This window comes from Boleophthalmus pectinirostris, unplaced genomic scaffold (genome assembly GCF_026225935.1).
Source record: "Boleophthalmus pectinirostris isolate CB_2022bp ecotype Guang Dong unplaced genomic scaffold, ASM2622593v1 HiC_scaffold_4, whole genome shotgun sequence".
NCBI classification, from domain to species: domain Eukaryota; kingdom Metazoa; phylum Chordata; class Actinopteri; order Gobiiformes; family Gobiidae; genus Boleophthalmus; species Boleophthalmus pectinirostris.
Genome location: NW_026571353.1, coordinates 17678668 through 17699417, shown reverse-complemented (window position 1 = coordinate 17699417; position 20750 = coordinate 17678668). Strand labels below are relative to the sequence as shown.

The 20750-nt window shown below is 39.8% G+C and overlaps 1 protein-coding gene across 1 annotated transcript in view; it reads right to left on the bottom strand.

The window, feature by feature from the left end:
* Positions 1 to 20750, bottom strand: part of trpm3 (transient receptor potential cation channel, subfamily M, member 3) — an 88290-nt gene that overhangs the window by 6910 nt on the left and 60630 nt on the right. Inside the window, exons 10-27 of the mRNA XM_055161508.1 lie at positions 19458 to 19558; positions 18941 to 19075; positions 18190 to 18240; positions 16302 to 16337; positions 15997 to 16137; positions 15330 to 15359; positions 13662 to 13954; positions 11812 to 12040; positions 9776 to 9979; positions 7805 to 7945; positions 5911 to 6039; positions 5237 to 5488; positions 4033 to 4207; positions 3623 to 3757; positions 2254 to 2404; positions 1975 to 2168; positions 1745 to 1877; positions 3 to 1661 (exon numbers count right to left, since the gene is read on the bottom strand). Of these exons, the coding sequence (XP_055017483.1) occupies positions 35 to 1661; positions 1745 to 1877; positions 1975 to 2168; positions 2254 to 2404; positions 3623 to 3757; positions 4033 to 4207; positions 5237 to 5488; positions 5911 to 6039; positions 7805 to 7945; positions 9776 to 9979; positions 11812 to 12040; positions 13662 to 13954; positions 15330 to 15359; positions 15997 to 16137; positions 16302 to 16337; positions 18190 to 18240; positions 18941 to 19075; positions 19458 to 19558 (4157 nt within the window). The 3' untranslated portion in view covers positions 3 to 34. The remainder of the gene's footprint in view (positions 1 to 2; positions 1662 to 1744; positions 1878 to 1974; positions 2169 to 2253; positions 2405 to 3622; positions 3758 to 4032; positions 4208 to 5236; positions 5489 to 5910; positions 6040 to 7804; positions 7946 to 9775; positions 9980 to 11811; positions 12041 to 13661; positions 13955 to 15329; positions 15360 to 15996; positions 16138 to 16301; positions 16338 to 18189; positions 18241 to 18940; positions 19076 to 19457; positions 19559 to 20750) is intronic.

The following is a 20750-nucleotide window of genomic DNA, read 5'->3' as shown; positions in this document are numbered from 1 at the left end:
ACGGACTTGTCCTCCGCGGTCCCCACACATCGTGTCATGTGTAGTTCTGCCTATCAAAGCTGCGGAAGGCTGAGGGATGAGCCAGCTTCCTCATTGAGAGACTGTCAGTCTTAGCTGTTTCAGGCCTAGAGCCAGGCTTGCTCCTGAGGAAAGGGTTTCTGGGTCCTGCCAGACCCCGGCCCACAGGCACAGGCCCGACCACAGCCCCCCTGTCTGCCCCCAGGGCTGGGCCCCTCTCCATCCGTTCACTCACTGACAGGCTCTTCCTGTGCGGAGGAGCCAGTGTGAGCGAAGGATGGGAGTCGTCTGAGGAGCAGCTATTGGCCCGCTCCAGCCTGGAGTAGGGGGGGCAGAGGGGGGCCCCACTCGGCCCACTAAAGCCCACACGAGCAGTGTCTGGGGCCGGGATCAGCTCGTCAGGGTCCTCAGGGTCTGACTCTGTGTGGCTGAGCTCGGCCTCTCTCTCTGGGTGAGATGCAACAATCTCTGGTGGCTTATCAAAAGGGAAAGAGGTGGAGGCTCCAGGGGAGTTGGAGCGCTCAACTGGTGTGTAAGGAGTTGACACACAACGCGTGTCAATGCAGTCAGTGATGCTGGTGTACTCCGCAGCTTTGACTTGGACACCTGGTCCCAGCCCGCCATAGCAGCCTCTTGGTGTGAACATGAGGCTGTGGGACTTGACCAGAGGGGGCTCATCCAGAAAAGATGTGCCGACAGTGGAGAGGTAGCGGCTGCTCTTGGAGCGCTCCAACAGGCCAGCTGAGGGTGGGGGTGAGGGTTCTGTGTCCCAGGGAGGTAAGCTTGTGTCTGGTAAGAGGTGTGCAGAGCACAGAGACAGATCTGCTGCTGCACTGTCGTCGTACATGGCCCCTGTCCCAGTGCAGCCGGTGCCGCCCTCCGAAGGCCTGTCGCCCAATCCGCTAGTCGTAGCGCTGCTGAAGTCCCGGCCTCCCGGCAGCACCATCTCCCCTGTATCCGACTGCAGTGACAGGCCCCGATAGAGAGGTGGGACCACACGGAGAGGATCCAGGAAGACCTCTGCAGGCCCCACCTCCTCAGATGTAGACACATAGATGTCTATGCATGAAGATGGACGGTGCTGCTGGGAGACTGCCAGCGTGGCCAGCGGGAGGGGCTTAGACTCTTTGGGGGCGGCAGCTGAAGACACTGACTGTGAGCTATTGGCGCGATGCAAACTGAGGGAGCGCTCTTTGAAGAAGCTATCGGCCCGCTCTGCTCCACTAGGGCGCTCCCCTCCACGAGCCCCTCCCACATAGAAGGAGTGGCTCCTGACACGAGTGGCGATGGTGGTGGGAGAGGGCGGGGACATAGAGCCCAATGCTGCTCCCTCCAACTCTTCTGGGAGGCGATATGCGTTGCCCTCTGTACTGTTGAAGCTGCTTTGACGGAGAATGTATGAGGGGTCAGGACACTCTCCTTGGCGTAGCATGTATGCAGAGTCAGTGCAGTCAGAGGAAGTTCGGGAGCGAGCTTTGTTCACCTCTCCACGCTCGACGCCTGTCACTCTCTCCAGAGCTACAGTGATACGTCCAATCAGCTCCTCCATCTGAGCAAGACGAATATCCACAGTCTGCAGTGAGGCTTTCATGAAGTGTTCCCTTTCATTGACTTCCTCCAGACGCATTGCCATATTCTCCACTCTAACAAGGCAAAAAATAGAGATCACTTGTAAAAAAAAATAAAATAAAATCCACACTAAAATGAAAGGTTTTAAAAAGCACACCTTTCGGACGTAACTCTGATGCGTTCATCGTTTGAGGAGTGAAAGTGGTCATCTTTCTCTCTGAAATACTCCTCGATACATTGCTCTTCAAAGTCATGTACTTTCTTCAGCTCGTCCTCAGTGATGAAAAGCTCTGAAGGTAAATAAGAAAATGTGACACACATTATATTTTACAACTAAAGTGGCTAATCAATGTTTGTTGAATCTAAAGAAATCAAAAGAAGACTCACTCAGTCCATAATCCCTCTCATCATCGTCGTGCTTGCGCCAGCGACAGCACAGGTGCTTGAGGACCATAGTGATGTGACTGAAGATGATGAGGGGTGGAGGAAGCACTGGTCGTTCATGGAAGGTCATGATGAGCTGGTATCTCTGGAACTTCCACACCTGATTAGAGATGGACTTCACCTCAAAGAATGTGTTACTACAATAACGTCAAACAAATTAATGTGTCTGTTAAATTGTGAAGCAATAACTATAATACTACTCAACGAAAAGAATTGACATACTTGAATACTGCTATGAGAAGGTTGACCAGCAGTATGTTGGCTACCAAAAGATAGCAAGCCATTATAGCTGGGACAATCCAGGCACCTGTCTTACACGGAGGCAGGGTCACCACTACCCCATCCGAATTAGTGACATTCTGTCCACAGGGAGCTGTTTTTTACCATACACACAAAATATACAGAGGTTACTAGCACGGACAAGGCAAAAAAATATGTGTATAAAATAATTTAGAAATATTGCACAACAATATGTGATATGCACAGTAAAATAAATAATGACAATATGTCACTCAAACATCTCAATAGACAAACAAAAGAAAAGGTAAGAAAAATAAAAATATTGAATTCAGCAAACAAACAAGAAGCATTTGTTTTATGCTTCTTTTAAAAATGGCTATATTTAGCCACTTTCATTGTAAATGAATGAGAAAGTATAATTTACAACAAAAACACACTCATCCATAGTTGTCTCCAATATATTTAAACACATCTCTGATGTTTTAAATATATTGAATCTGTACCAAAGCCAGGTTCAGCTGTGGTTGAGTCATGTGAAATGTCATCAGCATATGTTGTGTGTTTTTTCCATCTGTGATGGTTCAGTTGCTGAAGCTTAGTGGAGAACATTTGATATTCGTATTGGTTTGTTTGCCTTTTAAATGCAATCTTTTCATGCACATTTTTAAAATTTACACACAATGCAGCCCAAGGAAAGAGAACTGAAATAATTTTGCTGTTAACATTAGTTTTAATAAATAGAACTCTGACAACTGAACCACATGAAAAAACATTTTTCACCTGATGGATGTGGCAGTACAGTATGTTTTTGCATGTTCATGTTGCTTCATGTCTAGATATTTTGTGCATGAGTCTGACCAGTATCAAGGGAATGGTGATAGATTTATGATACATTGTCCACATGGCAGAGCTATTTCTCCAAATGAAGTTTGTCTTTGTTTGAGGTAAAAATAGAAGAATCGACATCGCATTTCACATATTGCATTTGAAAAATGCTGCTGCCATGTTAACAGTGCCTTTTACCAAACAATGCCAAAACTGATGAGGGTAAAGTTGCTTATTGGTATGACCTTCAGTCAGGCTACTGACATTTTTAAACAGAAATGTGAAATAGAATACAGCTACTATCTTATACTTTTGGAAATTTTAAACAGAAAATACAGCAGGTGACCCAAGATACCAAACGAGGGAGAGCAACTTTATCCTTCGATTTTTAGTAAGATGAAGCCACATGCACAACTAGGTCTCAAGTAGCCTCTGTGTTAACAGTGGGCATGACAAGGTCATGAGGGAGGAGAGATGAGGGTCGTGGATGCAGTTCATCTCAGCTCTAACATAGTTAATGATTTACTGGGGGTTTGACTGCTCTGGGGAAAGTGGGATGAGACACTACTACGCCAGCCTCCATGAGTTCGTATGTTATTTATGGCCAGACCAGACCAGAGTTTTTCATTCTGCCTTTGCTGAAACTTCCTACTATGCATATCTGAAACAAAGAATGAAAACATTATTTCAGATCTCTTCTCTTTGGGCCACTCCTCGTACCGTGAACACTAAGATTTCTACTGGTTTACGTAATAACAACAAACACTTGATTTGAACAAATGCATATAAAACAGAAAATAATGGTTTACTTAATATACATACAACAGAACTGCATATGGGGCTGTTTACTTAAAGTTAGAATATTCAAACAGTATTCAGTATAACAATGATTGTCTTTCAGTATGTTTTGCTTTAAGAATTCTTGGTCAAACTTACGGTCGATCTCATCAGCAAACACTTCTCCGTAGATCATCCAGTAAGGCATAAAGAAGATGTTCCTCGCCAGCATCCAGGATGGATCTTCATTTGGGTTGAGGATGGCTTGTCGTGCCACACCAAAGCTCATGAGCACCACCAGCATAATGATCACGAAGTACATCATATCAATCATCTGAGGGAATTGGGAGGGTAAGCAAGAAAACAAATCAAGAAATCAAACAACTTCAAGAGACAAAACAAGAGGTGTAAGTATACAATTTACAACCACTGCCAGGTAAACATTGTAAATGGGAATTGGTTCTGATAATGCACTCATTTGGTTGAAGTTTAAATAAATATTAATAAATAAAAAATATATTTTGAATAGAGCCTTGCAAGACAAACCTACTCACTTTTATTTAAACTTGCAGAAACAGGATCTGATCCCTAACTATATGTTTTAAATAGCAGGTAATTTTGAGGGTGTCCACCACATATAAAGTTGAAATGACTTACAAGTACTGCTGTTATCATTTCTTTATCTGAAGCTAAAAAGGCCATGTCGTGATGCTGTGGCCTCATGTAATCACTTAACTCACTGGATATTAATCAAAATTGCTGCCAGCACTAATTAACAGCTGATTTACATATCAAAGGAGACTGATTGGTGATACACAGACTATTTCAAAGACAGCCAAAAGACAGACTGAGTTCACTTTTTTGATCCATGATCCATGCCCTTCATGTTTTGCAGATATGACGCTCTTTAACATGGATTTAATATAGTAAAAAGAACCTTTTACGACAGTCAAGAAGGGCTGAATAAGGGAATAAATAAGATGAATAAATATTATGCAGTTTATAATGCTAATTTTTTTCTGACAAACCTTGCATTTGCAAATGGATTTGTGATTTATGTTTTCATAATAAGATTCTATAGAAAGTTCACAGATTTGACAACAACTGACAAGCTAATACAGCAATTACATTTCAGAATCTCTTTGTACCAATCTAAACTACAAGTTTAGCAGTAAGATAATTAAGACTGTGTTCAAATTTAAAAAAATGTTTTGATTGTGATTAATATTGCAGCCCTACAACTTAGCCTACTTAAACAATATTTTTAAATGTCAAAAGAAAAAAACACAATATTAATAAATGAAAAAAATATTAAAATAAGAGCTCTACATGCCTCATGCTTAAAAAAAAAAAGTTTTCTCACCATCTTTCCAATCATCATGACGTAAGGACCCAGGTACTTGTTTACCCCAAAGATGTCCAGCAGGCGGATGTACCAGTATATGATGTTCACACAGTAGATGACACGGCCGTAGCTCATGAGTGGGGGCTCCTGGAGTCTTAGGACCATCCCCACAGAGAATATGAGGATGGCCATAAGGTCTGTGATGTTCCAGTACTCCTGTAACCACACCTTCACTTTCTGTAACAACTTTCCAGGCTCAGACATCAGAATCTGTAATTGGATCGGAATGACAGAGACGGGCATATCAATCATAAATACACAGTAAAAGTAACAATATTTTCTAATCTACCATTAGAGGGCAGTGTGAGTTCACCTAAAATGGTTTCTAGAGGATTTACAGACAGCATTGTTGCAGCTGAAAATGTCCCTGACACTATGATTAATGGCTTTGATACACATACATTACAAAAATACCCTGTTTATACTTTTGGAATGGATTTTTGTAATTCTATTTTTTCAGTCCTACAGCCAAATCTAATATCTTTGGCTTCCTTATATCGTATCAATGTACCCAATTTATTCAGCTGTTTCTTAACATATACATTATGGACTATCCCTAATTTACACACGGCACAGCCTAGTTGTGGAGTATTGATTGTTGTATGTATGCCTTGCACTTGGTTTTACTGTACCTCTCTCATTTTCTCGATACCATTGGTGAAGATGTAAGCAATGACAATCCACTCTTGAGGTGATGGCCATAGATCCATTTTGACTAGGACAATATAGTTGAACAGCATCAGGTAGCCAACATACGCCAACTGAAGTGGACAAAGAGGAAAGTATGTCTTGTCAAATAAGCTTAGCTTACGTAGTGTAGAGTAGCAGTTTACTGTGCCACCACACTGAATTATACAATTTCTCCAAAAGACAATTACCGGTACATGTGATCAATTCTATAATGGGCAAATATCTTTAATTTGCTCCCAGGATGCTGCAAAAACCTGTTTATCCATGTAAAAAAACCTGCATTTGATCATTGGATATATCATATTTTCATGATGCCCCTTTTTACATAAACCGTAACATCTGGATGGAGCACAGTCCCTAGTTATGACCTTGTCTAGAGATGTGTTTCTGCCATATATAATTAGGCACATTATTTATATTAGCGTATAATATAATAATTTTGCCTGCCCTATATGCATTTTTTTACAATAGGATTTTACAAGCAGGATTTTATTTTTAACAAATAAAACAGCTATCTAATTTGAACAAGTATTAACATCCGAAGCCTAGCTTCATCTAAATGTACATGACAGCAGTCTTCTGCACATTTCACCTCAGTGCAAATCTAATTAATTAAAACCATTATGAAATTAAATAAGGGAGCAAGTAAGGCTGAATGATCTATGCATCAGATTAATGTCCAGGTGTATCAAGCATGATACTAGGGTGAGTAAACCTGTGGCATTTTACATGCTGTGAATGTTTGTGTTGTCTATTATTTTTTTATTTATTTATGATTATGCATAACCATAAAGGTTTAGTATATTTCAAATGAGTCTTATGAGAAGATATGATAAGAAATTATATGCACAGTACAAAAGGAGCATGGTGCCACACACATATCTAATACTACATCAACACTGCCACTGATCTATATCAGCGTGCAGCAAATAAATGCTAATCTGCTAATGAGGTAAATCACACGTTTTGACCCTGAGAAAATCCCCAGTGTATTCAGGGAGCTCCATAATGAAATTCACAGCTGAATATTTCTCTTTAACCTCCAGGGCTCAAAGAAAAAGGAGCAGGACGGGAGGAGTAAATAGCCAGGAAAGTGGTGAAACAAACGCAGAGAAAATATTTTCTCAGTATAAACAAACTGAAAAATCCCTGCTGGTGATCAAACATGATGTTTCTCTAAGCAAGCAAAATGAGGCTGCCCAATACAAGGCAGGGGAACAAAAGATCATTTTATATAAAATATTACACAGGTTTAGAGTGCACACACATAAGATATGGATATAGTGTTGTACCAACAGATGTACAGGGCCATGTGATCTCCTCAATGTAAAAACTCCAGACAGGACAGGAGAGGATTTGCACAGGGCTTCAGGTGATACTCTCATCAACCTGCCCAGGGACTGTAACAACTTTATTGCTGCTAAAACCTGGCACATGATACATTTTCTTTTTAAAAGGTTGTTTTTTGTGCATTTTCCCTGATCAGATACACAAATTCAATCACATGATTCAACAATGTTCCAGGAAATAGGAGATAACTCTTTGTGACAGTAAGATGAGATATGCTACTGAGCAAAGTAGTATGTACTAATGGTAAATGCTAATAATCCAGCTATAACTATCGCTTATGTAATTCCTGTTTTCACTGTATATTAATGACTGGGTTCACAAAGATACCAGATTAGTTGAATACATATTACCTTTGTTATAATCAATCCAAATTTATTTCAGACTCCAGGGGGTCCATATAGAACATTTCAAGTGATCATTTTCAGATGTAATTCAATCTGTGCTTGTAAACAGAATACAGGAGTTTATGATTCAGATGGCACTGACCGTATGAAACCAGAACTTGACTATGGGAGCGTTGTAAAACTCGTAGATTTTTCGTCCCATAGGGATGAGGCGATGACGGCTCTGCACCTCCTCTACGTCCTTCTTCCTGGCCGTTTCTGTGGACACTTTACCCAACATGGCCTGGGGCAGAGAGGGCACCCCACAGGAACAAAGTAGTAGCCAATGATAAGATGTGGAGAGACGTGAATAGGCCACATCCACAGTGCAGCAGTGGGTGATTTACAGAGGAATAAATGCAGAGAGGGACAGCAGGGAACAGGAGAAGTGAAAAGTGGTGATTATAAAATTGCAGGGTACAGCGTGGTTCTATAGCCATAATAAGAAGCAAGCACAGGCATCATTCCAAAATGTCAAAATGTGTGTGTGAGGTGAAGATTGTAACACTGATGACGTGGACGCAGACACTCATGGATTGTGTCTCAGACAACAGTTAAGAGGCAGAATAGACAGACTGACAGAAGGAGGGGAGGGAGAGAGAGAGACACAGATATTTGGGTTCTATCTGGGACACGTGTTTATCCATGAGAGAGGGTTTGGAAAAGCCCATTGTATGATCATGGTTTTATGTCAAAGCCACCATACTTTAGAGGGAGATCCTTTCTATTCTATTGTCTTTCCTAAAATATAAGAAATGTGGCTGTAGTATATACAATAATGCATAACATGCCATTCATTTTTAAGTTGTGTAATCGTAAAGTCACTACGGAGACATCTGAGTTTGGGCTTTGTTGTATTAGTAAATTGTACAGCCTATAACAAATATTTGACTGGGATTAAGAAACATGGACAGGACTGTGCAAACAATGCACTTCACATGCATTATCCAGTGGACAAACTGCAGTAATTATAGTACTTTTATCCAAATCATGAGCATAAAGGCAGGTCAGCCTCCCTCTGTGGTGTAGCAGACTGTGTGTCTTATATGGTTTTGGTGAGTCTTATATCTGCGGGTGCATTTTTACAGCTGCAAGCCAGTAAATGATAGGCTCATTTCAAATGTGTCCTCAGGCTGCAACCAACAGTGTACCTTAAGGACTACATGTGTAAAATGGCCCATTTTGTGAGTATTTCCACTGGCTTGTTGGCTGTACTCAATGCGGATGAAAAGTATGTACACTGGTGCTGAAGGGCATTCAATCTCAATTCAATCAATAAAAGGGACAACCTTGGATCTTGTTTGTTTGTAGAAATTGCATTTAAACTGTCACCCAGTTATAGGACACTTTCTGGATCCAGGTGTCTTCTCCAAAATTGATTGGACTGAAATGGAACGTGTCCTAATCCTGCTGTACTTGTATGCAGATGGACTAGTACCAACTCACAGGGTGAGCTGGAGGAGGGTGCTCTGACTCTGCATGATTTAAGCTCTGCAGCAGGCGGACATGGTTATATAATGCACAAGCCTAAGCGTCCCATGCTCATGGCCTTCATGCTGAGTGGTACGCTGCAGCAAGCCATCACTGATGGGAGAGTGTATAGGGCAGCAATCGGCTGGGCATTCAGTACTGTACCTCAGTAGAGAGTTCAGAGAGAAGGGGGAGAGAGGGGGAAAAGAGACTTCGAGGGAAGTCTGAGGGGTAGTTTGAAACCAAAAGAAATAGAGGAGGAACAGGCAGGAATTGGGTACAGAATAAAAGGAACAAAAGCCAAAGAGGAAAGAGAGACGAACAAGGGGAAACCCACAGGCGGCGACAGACTACGAGACGCTACAACTCCACACCAATGTTTCTGCTATGATGACAGAGAACAGGAAAGGCCTAATGTCTGGAGCTGTCCAGATGGCCGAAGTGAATGTGTATGGGTGTCTCTGTGTATTAACTATGTCAATGTGTGTGTTCTATTGTCTCACTGTGGACACAAACAACATAAAACATTTGGCCCACAAAGTGTTAGTCAAATCAGCAAATGTGTTTAAAGTGACTTCTGCGAAAGGAGGGTGGGTTCTCTCACCACGGAGTTGTACTGCGTCTCACAGTAAGATCTTACTGTGAACTCCATGTCCTCCTCCTCCTTCTCCTTTACAGGCTTCTCAGGCTCCTCCTCTTCCTTCTCCTGCAGATAAGCTTCCTGTTCCTGAGGCATGTACGACATCTCATCCTTGTTCTTGAACTCCAGGCTCAGGATGGATGGTGGCAGAAGCAACCCCAGTATCACCTTGTTTAAATACAGTAGAAAGTGTTGGTAGTGCCAACACATAAAGTACTGAGAAATTATAACAAATCATAATTATTCAATACACCAAAGAGTAATATTAACCCAGTGACTTAATCAGTAATATACCCTATCAACATATCTTCAACACTACATTTATAGTTCTTTTCATACAATGGTATCTAGGTATCAAAAGTGGCCAAAAAAAGGAACAGGAGAGTTGGACAGGTCAGACTGGAGGTGACTGAAATCTGTAATATGTGGGCCAATAGAAAGGTGTCAACTTCTGCACCTCTTTTATCAGATATTTGTCATAATATAATTCCTAATTGGTCACCTGCTAAACTGACATAATAATTTTATAATGATGGTCATTACTGTTTGGCTTGTGCAGACAGATTAACTCTAATTGTGGTCCTTGTGCCAACTCAGAAAGATAATTTCAGGAAAAGTCCATTACAAAAGCATTAGTGTGAATGGGGAGTAAGTGTAGAGAGCTGCCACAAAGGATGAGAGTGGCACACAGCTGCAGTAGATAAAGGGGACAAGTGTGTAGTAAACACTTCAAATACATAATAGTTAAACAGACCCAAACGTTTCCTCAATGAACCACAAAAAACACAAGGAAGGAGAGCTGTGTCACCTTATCACAACAAGCAGCTGTTCTCTCTTTCTGACAACTAGGTTATAGAGGACACCATTTTTACTTTATATTCAATTATGATTAAATGACCCATGAAAAAGATGTGACTTTATGAAGTATTAAGAATTAATACTCACACAAGAAATACAGCCAATATCATGATGTATAGAATAACAAACTGTCCAAAGGCAAGTTAAGTGACATTTACTAAGATTAAAAAAACAAAGTCAACTTAAACAAAATGCGTAGTGTAGAGTAACTGTTCCTGTGGGATGGACTGTGGCGGTGCTAGTTGGCAGTTGTAGTAACTTTAGTGAAAACATATTATTCTGGCAATGTTATTTGGTGTATATCATCATCCCGGGGGGAACAGAATCTTGTTTGTTACATTTTTGGTTTCTGCTCCAGAGAACTCCAGTTGACTTTGCAACATATGCCCTCTCATTCTCAACCTGCCGAGGCCATACCTTCCCTAAAGCCCATCCATCCTCAGAGGTTGGTGTGTGTGTGTGTGCGCGCGTGTGTGTGTGTGTGTGTGCGTGTGTGTGGGTGTGTGTGTGTGTGAAAGAGAGGGCTTTAAGACATCCTCCAGGTAACTCTTGTCAATGTGTTTGTTTATACATTTTCTTCAATACTCTCATCTTTAATAAATACAATAAGCAATATACAAGACACTATAAAACACTAAGATTTTACTTTGCAACTAACCATTCAGACTAAGAGCTGGCACAAAGAATACTCTCTCTTAGTTTTGATCATAACATTGAAGTTTGACATTTCAGCAGTAGAAATGCACAGAGATATATCTGAGATAATGCTTCTTAAGAGCAGCACATCGATCATACAGCCAGACTCCCCCTGTGTATTGAGTGTAACAATGTCTACTGACTAAAGGTTAACCACAGTCTCTCCCACTCTACCATCTCTGTGTATAAATGTCCAGGTACCACCAATCTATCCTAGTATTTACTCAGCAAATGTCCAGGAGTGCTTTCTGTCCTTAGAGAAAGGTTAGATGTTTCTTATTTCATTTTACACTCTACTATCCAAGGACATCTTAAGGCACAAAGTCTTTTAGAAACCATTAATTTCAGAAGCCATAAGTGCTACAAACTACTCTGTTGAAAAATGTGCTTTAAGTGTTTACTTAACAGCTCAGAGCCACTAAAAACACCTGATGAGCGCCCTTTACCTTCAGGCCTGAGTTCTTGCGCATACGGAGGCGTCCCATCCACATGTCCGTCAGCAACATCTGACTGCAGGTGTGAGCGATGAAGTCCCGGTGTTTGGCAGCCACCGCCAGCTGCAGACAGGTGGCATTGCTCCAGTTCTTCAGCTCGTAAGTCAGCAGCTTCATGGCCATCTGCTCGTCCTGTTTATAGGACTGGTCAAGAAGCTCCACTGCCAGCTGGCCGAACTCTCTGTCAAAGGCAATACAGAACATATGCAGGGACACACACAACACCACAATGTGTCATTATAAATACGTACTATATAGGGTATCCCCAGGTTTGACTATCCCAAATTTAAGACTTTTAAAGACATTTTAAAGACCTTTTAAAGACCACTTTAATGAAAATGAAGACCAACATCGCACCCATTATGCAGGCAAAAAACACTAGATCCAATTGTAATAATGACCAACCAACTACCGGTACTATCTAAAATATGAGAGCCACTGTGGAGTAAACGTACACTTCCCCATGATCCATCCAACGTCTTCCTCCACTGTACTGATTATTTACTCATTGCCACCAGTGCCAGAAACTGAAGTATTGTTTGTGCATACTGTACAAATTAGATGTTCATTCACGTGATGTGATCTCACGTTGTTATTTTTTTTTCCCTCCCTCCATTTAACACTGCACTGCAGCCCGGTTGAGTATACAAAAAAATAGGCTAATGAAATTGAAGGCTTTGTGAAAAAAAATAAGACTTGGACAACATAATTTAAGACTTTTTAAAGCCTTAATTTAGGAACATGAAATTTAAGACCTTTTAAGACCTCATGGCTACCCTGCTATATCAACATTATGATAATTAACCATACTACACTTGTTAAGGCATTACTGACCATCTGGTGAGGTTCTTAAGGAGATTAAGAAAGTATATACACACACTCAAAATCATGATACTACTGTAATCTAATCTCTGCACATAAAAAATAAAATAAACTATTAAAAACTCTGAAAAGTACAATTAACTACTTCCACTGATTTAAATTACCAGGTCTGCAAATGAGAAGGTGCTCTCAACTGACTTACCTGGTATTTATTTACTGACAATAAATAAATAAATACCGCAAATAACCCACTGATACATGTGCTAAAGCTACTCTGTTGAAAATGTGTTTCCAAGTCACAAGCTATTTATACAGTGTTGGTTGTATGTGAATAATAAACTCCTTATTAACATTTCAGTCACCAGCCCTCTCATCTCTAGGTGACAGCATTATTTTTACAGATGTAGCTGAATGTACTTCCCAGGATACAACATAGCCACAGTATTCACCTCACAGTACAATATTTATTGTGAACTGACTGACAGAAATTGTAGAAATGCTACTTTTCCTATTTAAAATACTTTGATAAGCCTTTGGTGATTTCATTACTGTCATAGTGTGACAGTTTAATTAAAGAAAGTTCTTTATATTGACTGCAAAGGATCATGGTCATTGTAGTTACCTGTGGTTTTTGCTCCTGCAATAAAACTATGCATTTAAGCAAAGAAACTTGTGATTCAAAATATTGTGACAGCCCAAGATATTACTGGGGAACGTTTGACATTATAAAAGCACTTCTGTGGTAAGTTTGAGGAGAAAATTATGCACCATATGATGCTCCATTAAAATTGCACATTGCCAGCAGCACTTCACCTACAATACTCCATGAAAATTTCCTTGGCGACAAGTAGGTGGAGTCAACTTTGAGTCAAATATTCATAATGAAAATGAATGCTTTTATTTTGACTTGTGAGTTTAGGATTAAAAGTTACAGGGTGAAGCATTAAATTTCACTGAACAAAATCAGACAGATGTCCCACCTGGAGTTGTGGTTCAGTTCTTGGGAGATGTCATCCACCATGTCATTCTCAGATGCCTCGTGTGCCATGGCTTTGCACAGCTTACACGCCACTAAAGCCTTGGCCATTGCCTCTTCACCATGCTGCCAGAAGAACAGCGCCATCTTCTGTCTCTTCATGAGCACTGCCCACACCATGAGCTCATGAAAAGGGAAAGGGAAGTGGTTGATTTCAGGATCATCCAAATCAATGTCCACTTCTTCCTCGCGCTTTCGTGTTGTTTTCTGGCGGCCTCTCCGAATGGGCATGTCATCCTGATAGGCACAAAGTGTATATGATTGAAAATCTATACACCTACTGTATACAGGGGGTGATGGGGGGATGGGATAAAATCATAATAACAGTGCACCGGTCTTATACATTTCTTTTCCAGATGCTCAAAGTTATTCACTCCATACTACATGCTGGTAGGCTATATTTCAAAGATTTCAAAATGTTTTGTCATTGTCATAGAAAATTACCTACAAAGCATCAAACACTGCATAGTTCTAATGTAAAGTGTAATACCAAAGCAAGCCCCATCCCATCACACCCCATACGTTAGCTACAATTGTAGGTTCAGCTGCCCTGAGGTAAACTAACAGAAGTAAAGGTGACAATCTGCACCACTTGCCCCTCTGATCACCACCAATCAATTACACACCATACTCATCCTAAGCAAGGTAGGTAAGTGTCTTGCCCATGGACTCAGCAAAGCACTGAGCTGGACTGGAGTACACTGGAGCCACTGCCATCCCAATACTAACCAAGCTCATCCCTGAGTATTGAAGGCAGTAGGATATAACAGCCCCTGAATCCTTTCTAGTGCAATTTACAACATATATTTGCATAGCTGAAATTAGAAAATGAAAGAGGACAAATATAAACAATTTAACAATAACTAATTTTGATCTATATTAGCTGTAATCATCACAATAAATAGCCTATATATACCAATAATACTTGATTATGTATTTATGTTTCATTAACACAGTAAATAAAATTTCACTGTGAACATCTGATCATGAATGTTGACATAAATAGTAAATTTGTTATTTAAAAAAACATTGTCATTGTGTATATTTAGCAACAGTAACACAACAATTCATACAGTATATGGCACCAAGAAAAAAGGCAGTACAGACTTGCTCACAAAGGAACTGATATCGTTGCATGTTTGACATAAATACCTCAGTGGACTGCGGAGCCACACAGTGATAAAAGCTTTATGATGTGGATGCTTCAAGGAGAGTACACAAAGCATCTATTATGTAGTCTCTTTAGGTCAGTCATTACCTATTCACTCAACTAGAACTGAGCTACTCTGGCATGTAGCCTAGCATCACTGTCTGAAGTCATTAGACATTCATGAAGATACATGTTTTCCATCTGAAATAAATCTGTAGCAAATACCAGTTAGGGCCACAGAGGGAATGATGGTGCTGAATATATAAATGACAATAGCAAGAGTTTGAAAACACAAGAAATGTTAATACATATGTAATTTTAAGGAATTAATAACTGAAGGATGATTCTTAACCACAGGTGTTTTTATTTCTACATTTTAAGTGCACTGTTTAGTTCTGCCGTCAAGGCTCTCAAAGCACTTATAGTTACTCAGTGTTAGCACGACATAGAAAAATTACTTACCTCCATTCCTAGCAGCTTTAGGGCTTTGGGCTGAAAAGACAAAAGAATACAGACAATTTATAGAGTAATGTAAAATGAATACTGGGATGTTGAAAATCACATGGGAATATACATTTAAGAGCTGTGTTTTTAACTAAAACCTCCAACACATTTTGTGTGTGTACCTTATTGATGCATGTTTGTATGTGCGTAAGTATTAAGGAAAAGAACATTTGTGCAACTGGTACTGTACTGTGTATCTATATTAAAGCAGGCCATGTATGAATTATGCATTCATGAGCCATCATCTGAGCTGGTAAAAATAGCCCAGGCCTCCTGTGGGGATTTGGATTTCTGCATCTATTTCAAGGCTTTGTTCTTAGTTAACATGTGTCTGTGTGAAAGAAAGCATACTAGCACACAGTTGAAATGGCATATTCATATAGACATTTGAGCTGACTTTCACTCCCAGATTCTTCAGGTCTCTGCATATGATCTGTTGCTTCCATGAGTTGGCTTTATCAAGGTATTTTCAGCTGACAATTCTGAAGCAGGCATGCATTTACAGTGAGATGAAAAGGTATGCAAACATACAATTTGTATTGAGGATATACATGAGGCTATACAGTGTAATAATCCCCAAAATGTCAGCTAGAGATTATCTGCTCATTATTATCCTTCCACTTACTCTCTTGGGGCCAAACAGGTTGTGATATAGAGTCCGGAACCTCTTCCTAGTGTAATTACAACGATAAGCCCCGCCCATCAGATATTCAATGACCAATCCAATGTCGATGAGGCTGATGCGGTAGTCTGGAGGCAGGTTTCCCTATAAAAAAAAGAAAGCAATAATAACGAATGAGTTATTGACAGCAGTCTTTGCCAAGAGATTAGAATGAGGATAGTCAAAGAGGAAAGAACAGCGATACACACGTCACAAATCCATATCTAACTGTTCTTGGCTATGAAAGAAAACATGATTATCGCATTCACCTTGAAGTAGATCCAACTGAACCCTGGATATTCCCGCTTGAAAAAAACACACAATGTCAGTGAGAACACGATACAGTATAATGAAGATAGTAGGAGAGATGGACCACACCAATTTTGGACCAAGATCACTCTTTTCCAGACTCAAATTTGTTCAAAGCTTTCAAATGCACAAAATACTGAACAATGTGCAAAAAGTCTCAAAACCATCAGAAGTTTGTGTTTGAGCTGAAAAAAAGAAGTTACATTTTTTATTGAAAATTAAAACATATAGTAAGTAGCCTGGAAGAGAGGACCACCAGTATGGAGAACTCGACAGCCAGTGACCACTGCTGGAGGGGAGTATCATTAAACCAGTCTTTTCATGTGTGGTGGCTATATTGTATACTATAAAACGTATCCCTGCAGGAATCATGTTATTATCACTGTAAGCTCGATACATCCTTCATTTACCTCATGCAAAATATATCCACTTTTAGCAGGTTATGTTTTATGTGAAAGAAAGCAGGGACTTTACATTACTTAATTATTTAAAGCACGCTTATTTATGCATAACACATTCCAGGTGGAGCAATTCTACTAACTGTACACAGATACAATACCTCAAACATGATGAGGTACTGTTGAGGTTTTGTGTGACTAACTAACACAAAACCTAAACATTTTTAATTGCCCTGAATGCAAAGTTCAAAGACGAGGCTTCATGGTCAGCATAGTCCTTTTAAACTCCCTTTGGTGGTAAAAATTTGCTAATAAATGAGCACAACTTTGAGGGGAAAAACTTTTAATTTTAAAACAAACTTTTAGCAGACTCATTATTTTAGAAATAAACAAGACCATCTTTAGTGACTGTACAATTATAATATGCTGCTGTGTAGAGTGCAGAGTCTGGTGCACCAGGTAAAAAAAAAAAAAGGCAGCTGCAACCAATTTTGGACAACAAAGCTGCAACTTACTTTTTCAGAAAGAAAAGCAATTTCTGTTTTAGCAGCAGTTACAATCCAGTCTGTCCTTCCTGACTCAGCGTTTGTACTGAACAGGATCTGATTAGACTTGAATGTTACTCTCACAACCCCCCACAGTGAACATCTTTGTGAGTTTAGACCACACCAACTACAACTCAAAGATCTAAGAGGAAATGTACGACGGCATGGACATGGATGACACACTAAAGATCCAGGCAGAATGTCTAATTAGCAATCTACACAACACAATCAGCTATAGACTTACTATAGCAAGTACACAAAGCTCTGAGGATGGTGCTGCTAGGCCATGCACTACAAAGTATTTTAGTGTGTCAGTATTAATTTATTATAACTTAAAAAATAATATTATTATTACTTTTTTGAACTCAGTGAAAAAACAGTGTAACAAAAACAACGTAGTTGCGTAGTTGTGTGTGTGCATGTTTGTATGTTAGTATCACTCTATTCATGGGGACCTGCCTCTATTATGGAGACAAAAATCAGGTCCCTACAACGTACATCCTTCACGATTAGATCAACTAGCTATAGGTTAAAAAGGTTACAGTTAGGATTTAGGGGTTAAGGTTAGGGCAAGGTTTAACTATGGTTAAGGTTGGGGTGGGTCTCCAAGAAATGAATCTAAACCAATGAAATGTCCCTGCAAAGGATGAAACCCCAATGTAAGTGTGTGTATGTGAAAGAGAGAGGGGGTAATTTGCAGAAGAGAGCTACAAATGAGGATCGTGCACAGCTTTACACAACCACTGCAGCCTGCAACTCCAGCTGAAAAGGAAAAGCCAGCCTCTAGTGCTACCACCAACACAATAAAATCATTAGCAACAAAGCAACATAAACTCTACTGGGTTATGTCACTATACCACACACTGAAGTTACCATTCCCAGCCCAACAACACTAATGCACATACCTTTTTGACATCCCTGACGAGGTGGTACAGCGTGTTGGATGGCCCGTGTCTCTGGTAGCATTAAAAAAAACATAAATGGTTAGCCGTTAGCATATATCACCACCACAAGATCTGTACATGTATTTGAGTACGATTTATTTCATTTTCTATATTTCACGCTCCAGGGCTACCCACTTAGGTTGTGTGAAATTTTCATCATTTTTTCACCTTCAACAAAAACTCCCTTAGGGCCATGGGTGGTGAGAAGCCATTCCCCATTCATCCCACAATGGGGGGCAGTAACAGAAATGTGACAGAGATCTCCTCATGCTAGAGCAAACTAGATTGCATTGTCAGTTGTATACTACTATTGTATACTTTATTGGGATTTCATACAGTATATTTCCTGTTTAGTTTAAAGGTGCATTGTGTAACTTTTCTGGTGGTGGGTCGTTGAAATGCTTTTCTTCATGAAGATGTTATAACTTTGTCTGGAATGTTTCGTAGTATGGTATTAAACCTTTATATATCTTTCTGGAGACCAAACCAAGTTACAGGTCAGACCTGTGGAGAGGCAATCCCGCTGTGAGAATACTTGTTTTTTTTTAGGTATTTTTGAGCCGCTTGTAATTTAATAAATTTAAGATAAAACTGTTTAATGTGGAACATTCCAGGCAGAGTAGTGGCATCCCCATAGAAACAAGCAGGTGACGGACCCCTAACCAAACATTTACATGGTACAACAAGGGAATAATTTGTGATTATATATTACCGTGTTGTAAAGCTCTTCCAGTCTGGAAAGGGTTAGGAAACGATGCATACTGACTCCATTTTCAATTAAAAGTTTGACAAAGTCCACTCTGTCAAGAACTAAGGCATCCAGCATCGCCTGCTCCAGAGATCCAACCTGAATGAATATAATAAAAAAATACTGTATTACTGTAAAGGAATCATAAGTAAAGTACAGTGAACACACAGACTGAACTAGTCTCTGCAGAGGTTTCAATAATTCATTTAGAAGAGAGAAAGGCTGTAGGAACAGGATCTTTTGTCAGAAACCAATGCATTATGACTGTCTTTATTTGTTAATATTGTAACACTTCTACTTTCATTACAAGTTTACAAGATTACAAGATAATGCATAAAAAAATAAATAAATAAATTTAAAAAAAGACCGTAAGATAAGATAAATAATACACTGTAACCTTATAATTCAAATAAAAGGCTTAAAATAATGCATTGATATTTGATATGAATTTGGATTCAAGTGTTGCAAATGTATTTCTTACAGGCCACTGCTGTCCATAGATGAAGATTTGACTACGAGCGATGTCCACCCGGTTCCAAGCCAAGGCTAAACTCAACTGGTCAGGTGCAGAGGCATTGGCACCTAGAAAAGATGAAGCCATTAACTGTCATTTCCAAAAAAGATCATGCTTGTTTAATAATCAACTGAAAAATATGCTCTGCTGGCAACAAGAACAAATCAGACACCCACTAGGAGGAGTGCAAAAAGTATGTAGGAGGGGAAGAGGCTTGTCACTGCCTTTGGAGGAATCTGGGCTAATGCAAAGTATAATAATCCTTAGTAGTAGACATTTTAATAAGCTTCCTAGTATCATTACTCTCTTAGGCCCTTGGCATTACAGGAGTTTAAAGGTGTGAGTTCAGACAGCTATGTTAATGAGATCAAGAACTAACTAATAAGAGTAGCACACACAGCACTATATTAAAATATGGTGGATTTGCCTTATCTTAGGACTTGAAGCTGACTGTGTGGTTGTCTTTAAGGACTGAGGGGCAGGGACCTTATGCAATAGTCTTCTTCATCACTACTTTTTACAGGCCAGTAATTAGCTTAAATGACCTGTTACTCCATGTGTTGGTCAGTGTTGCCAAGTTTGCTTCTTTATAATGACAATGGGATTCCTTATTTGGAAAGTTCATTGCAATGGTCATGTTTTAAGTACTGTGTTATGATACCAGACCCAATAATGATTGAAATACAAGCTGTTGACAGTTAATTCATGTTTTAGGCCGTTACTGATGTTAAATATGCTACTGAAAATATGTGCATCATATTAGTACTCATTTAACTGCTATACACAACAGTTAACTAGTTTTTGAACTTATTTTTGTGGGGTTGGGGTCATTTGTTTGTTTGTTTGTTTGTTTGTTTGTTTTTTTAAGGCTTAGTCTCTTCTGCTCTCAGAAAATCTGGCAACCCTGGTGTTGGTAGTTTGTATCCTTCCTGCCCTTACACAGCCTTCTTTTCAAGCCCTCCTCTACTCTGTGTATTTTGACTTTACTGTGCAATGATGAGCTCCAGGCAGTGGCTTAGTTCTTCAGCAAAGAAGTCTAATCCAGTGTTTTAAAAGGCTCTCAGGCAGGATGTGACTGACTTTATTTTACACTAAAAGCCCTAACATGCCTCAATGAGCCAGTCACAGAAGGCTTCATGCTGCTTACCATAGAGTCACATTTAAAAGAAAACTCCTCATCCCCTTTATTTGGCGCAAGAGCATTCAGCTTCTTCTTCCTCCTCTCATTTATCTAAATGTCATGTCATGCAAAAATCAAAA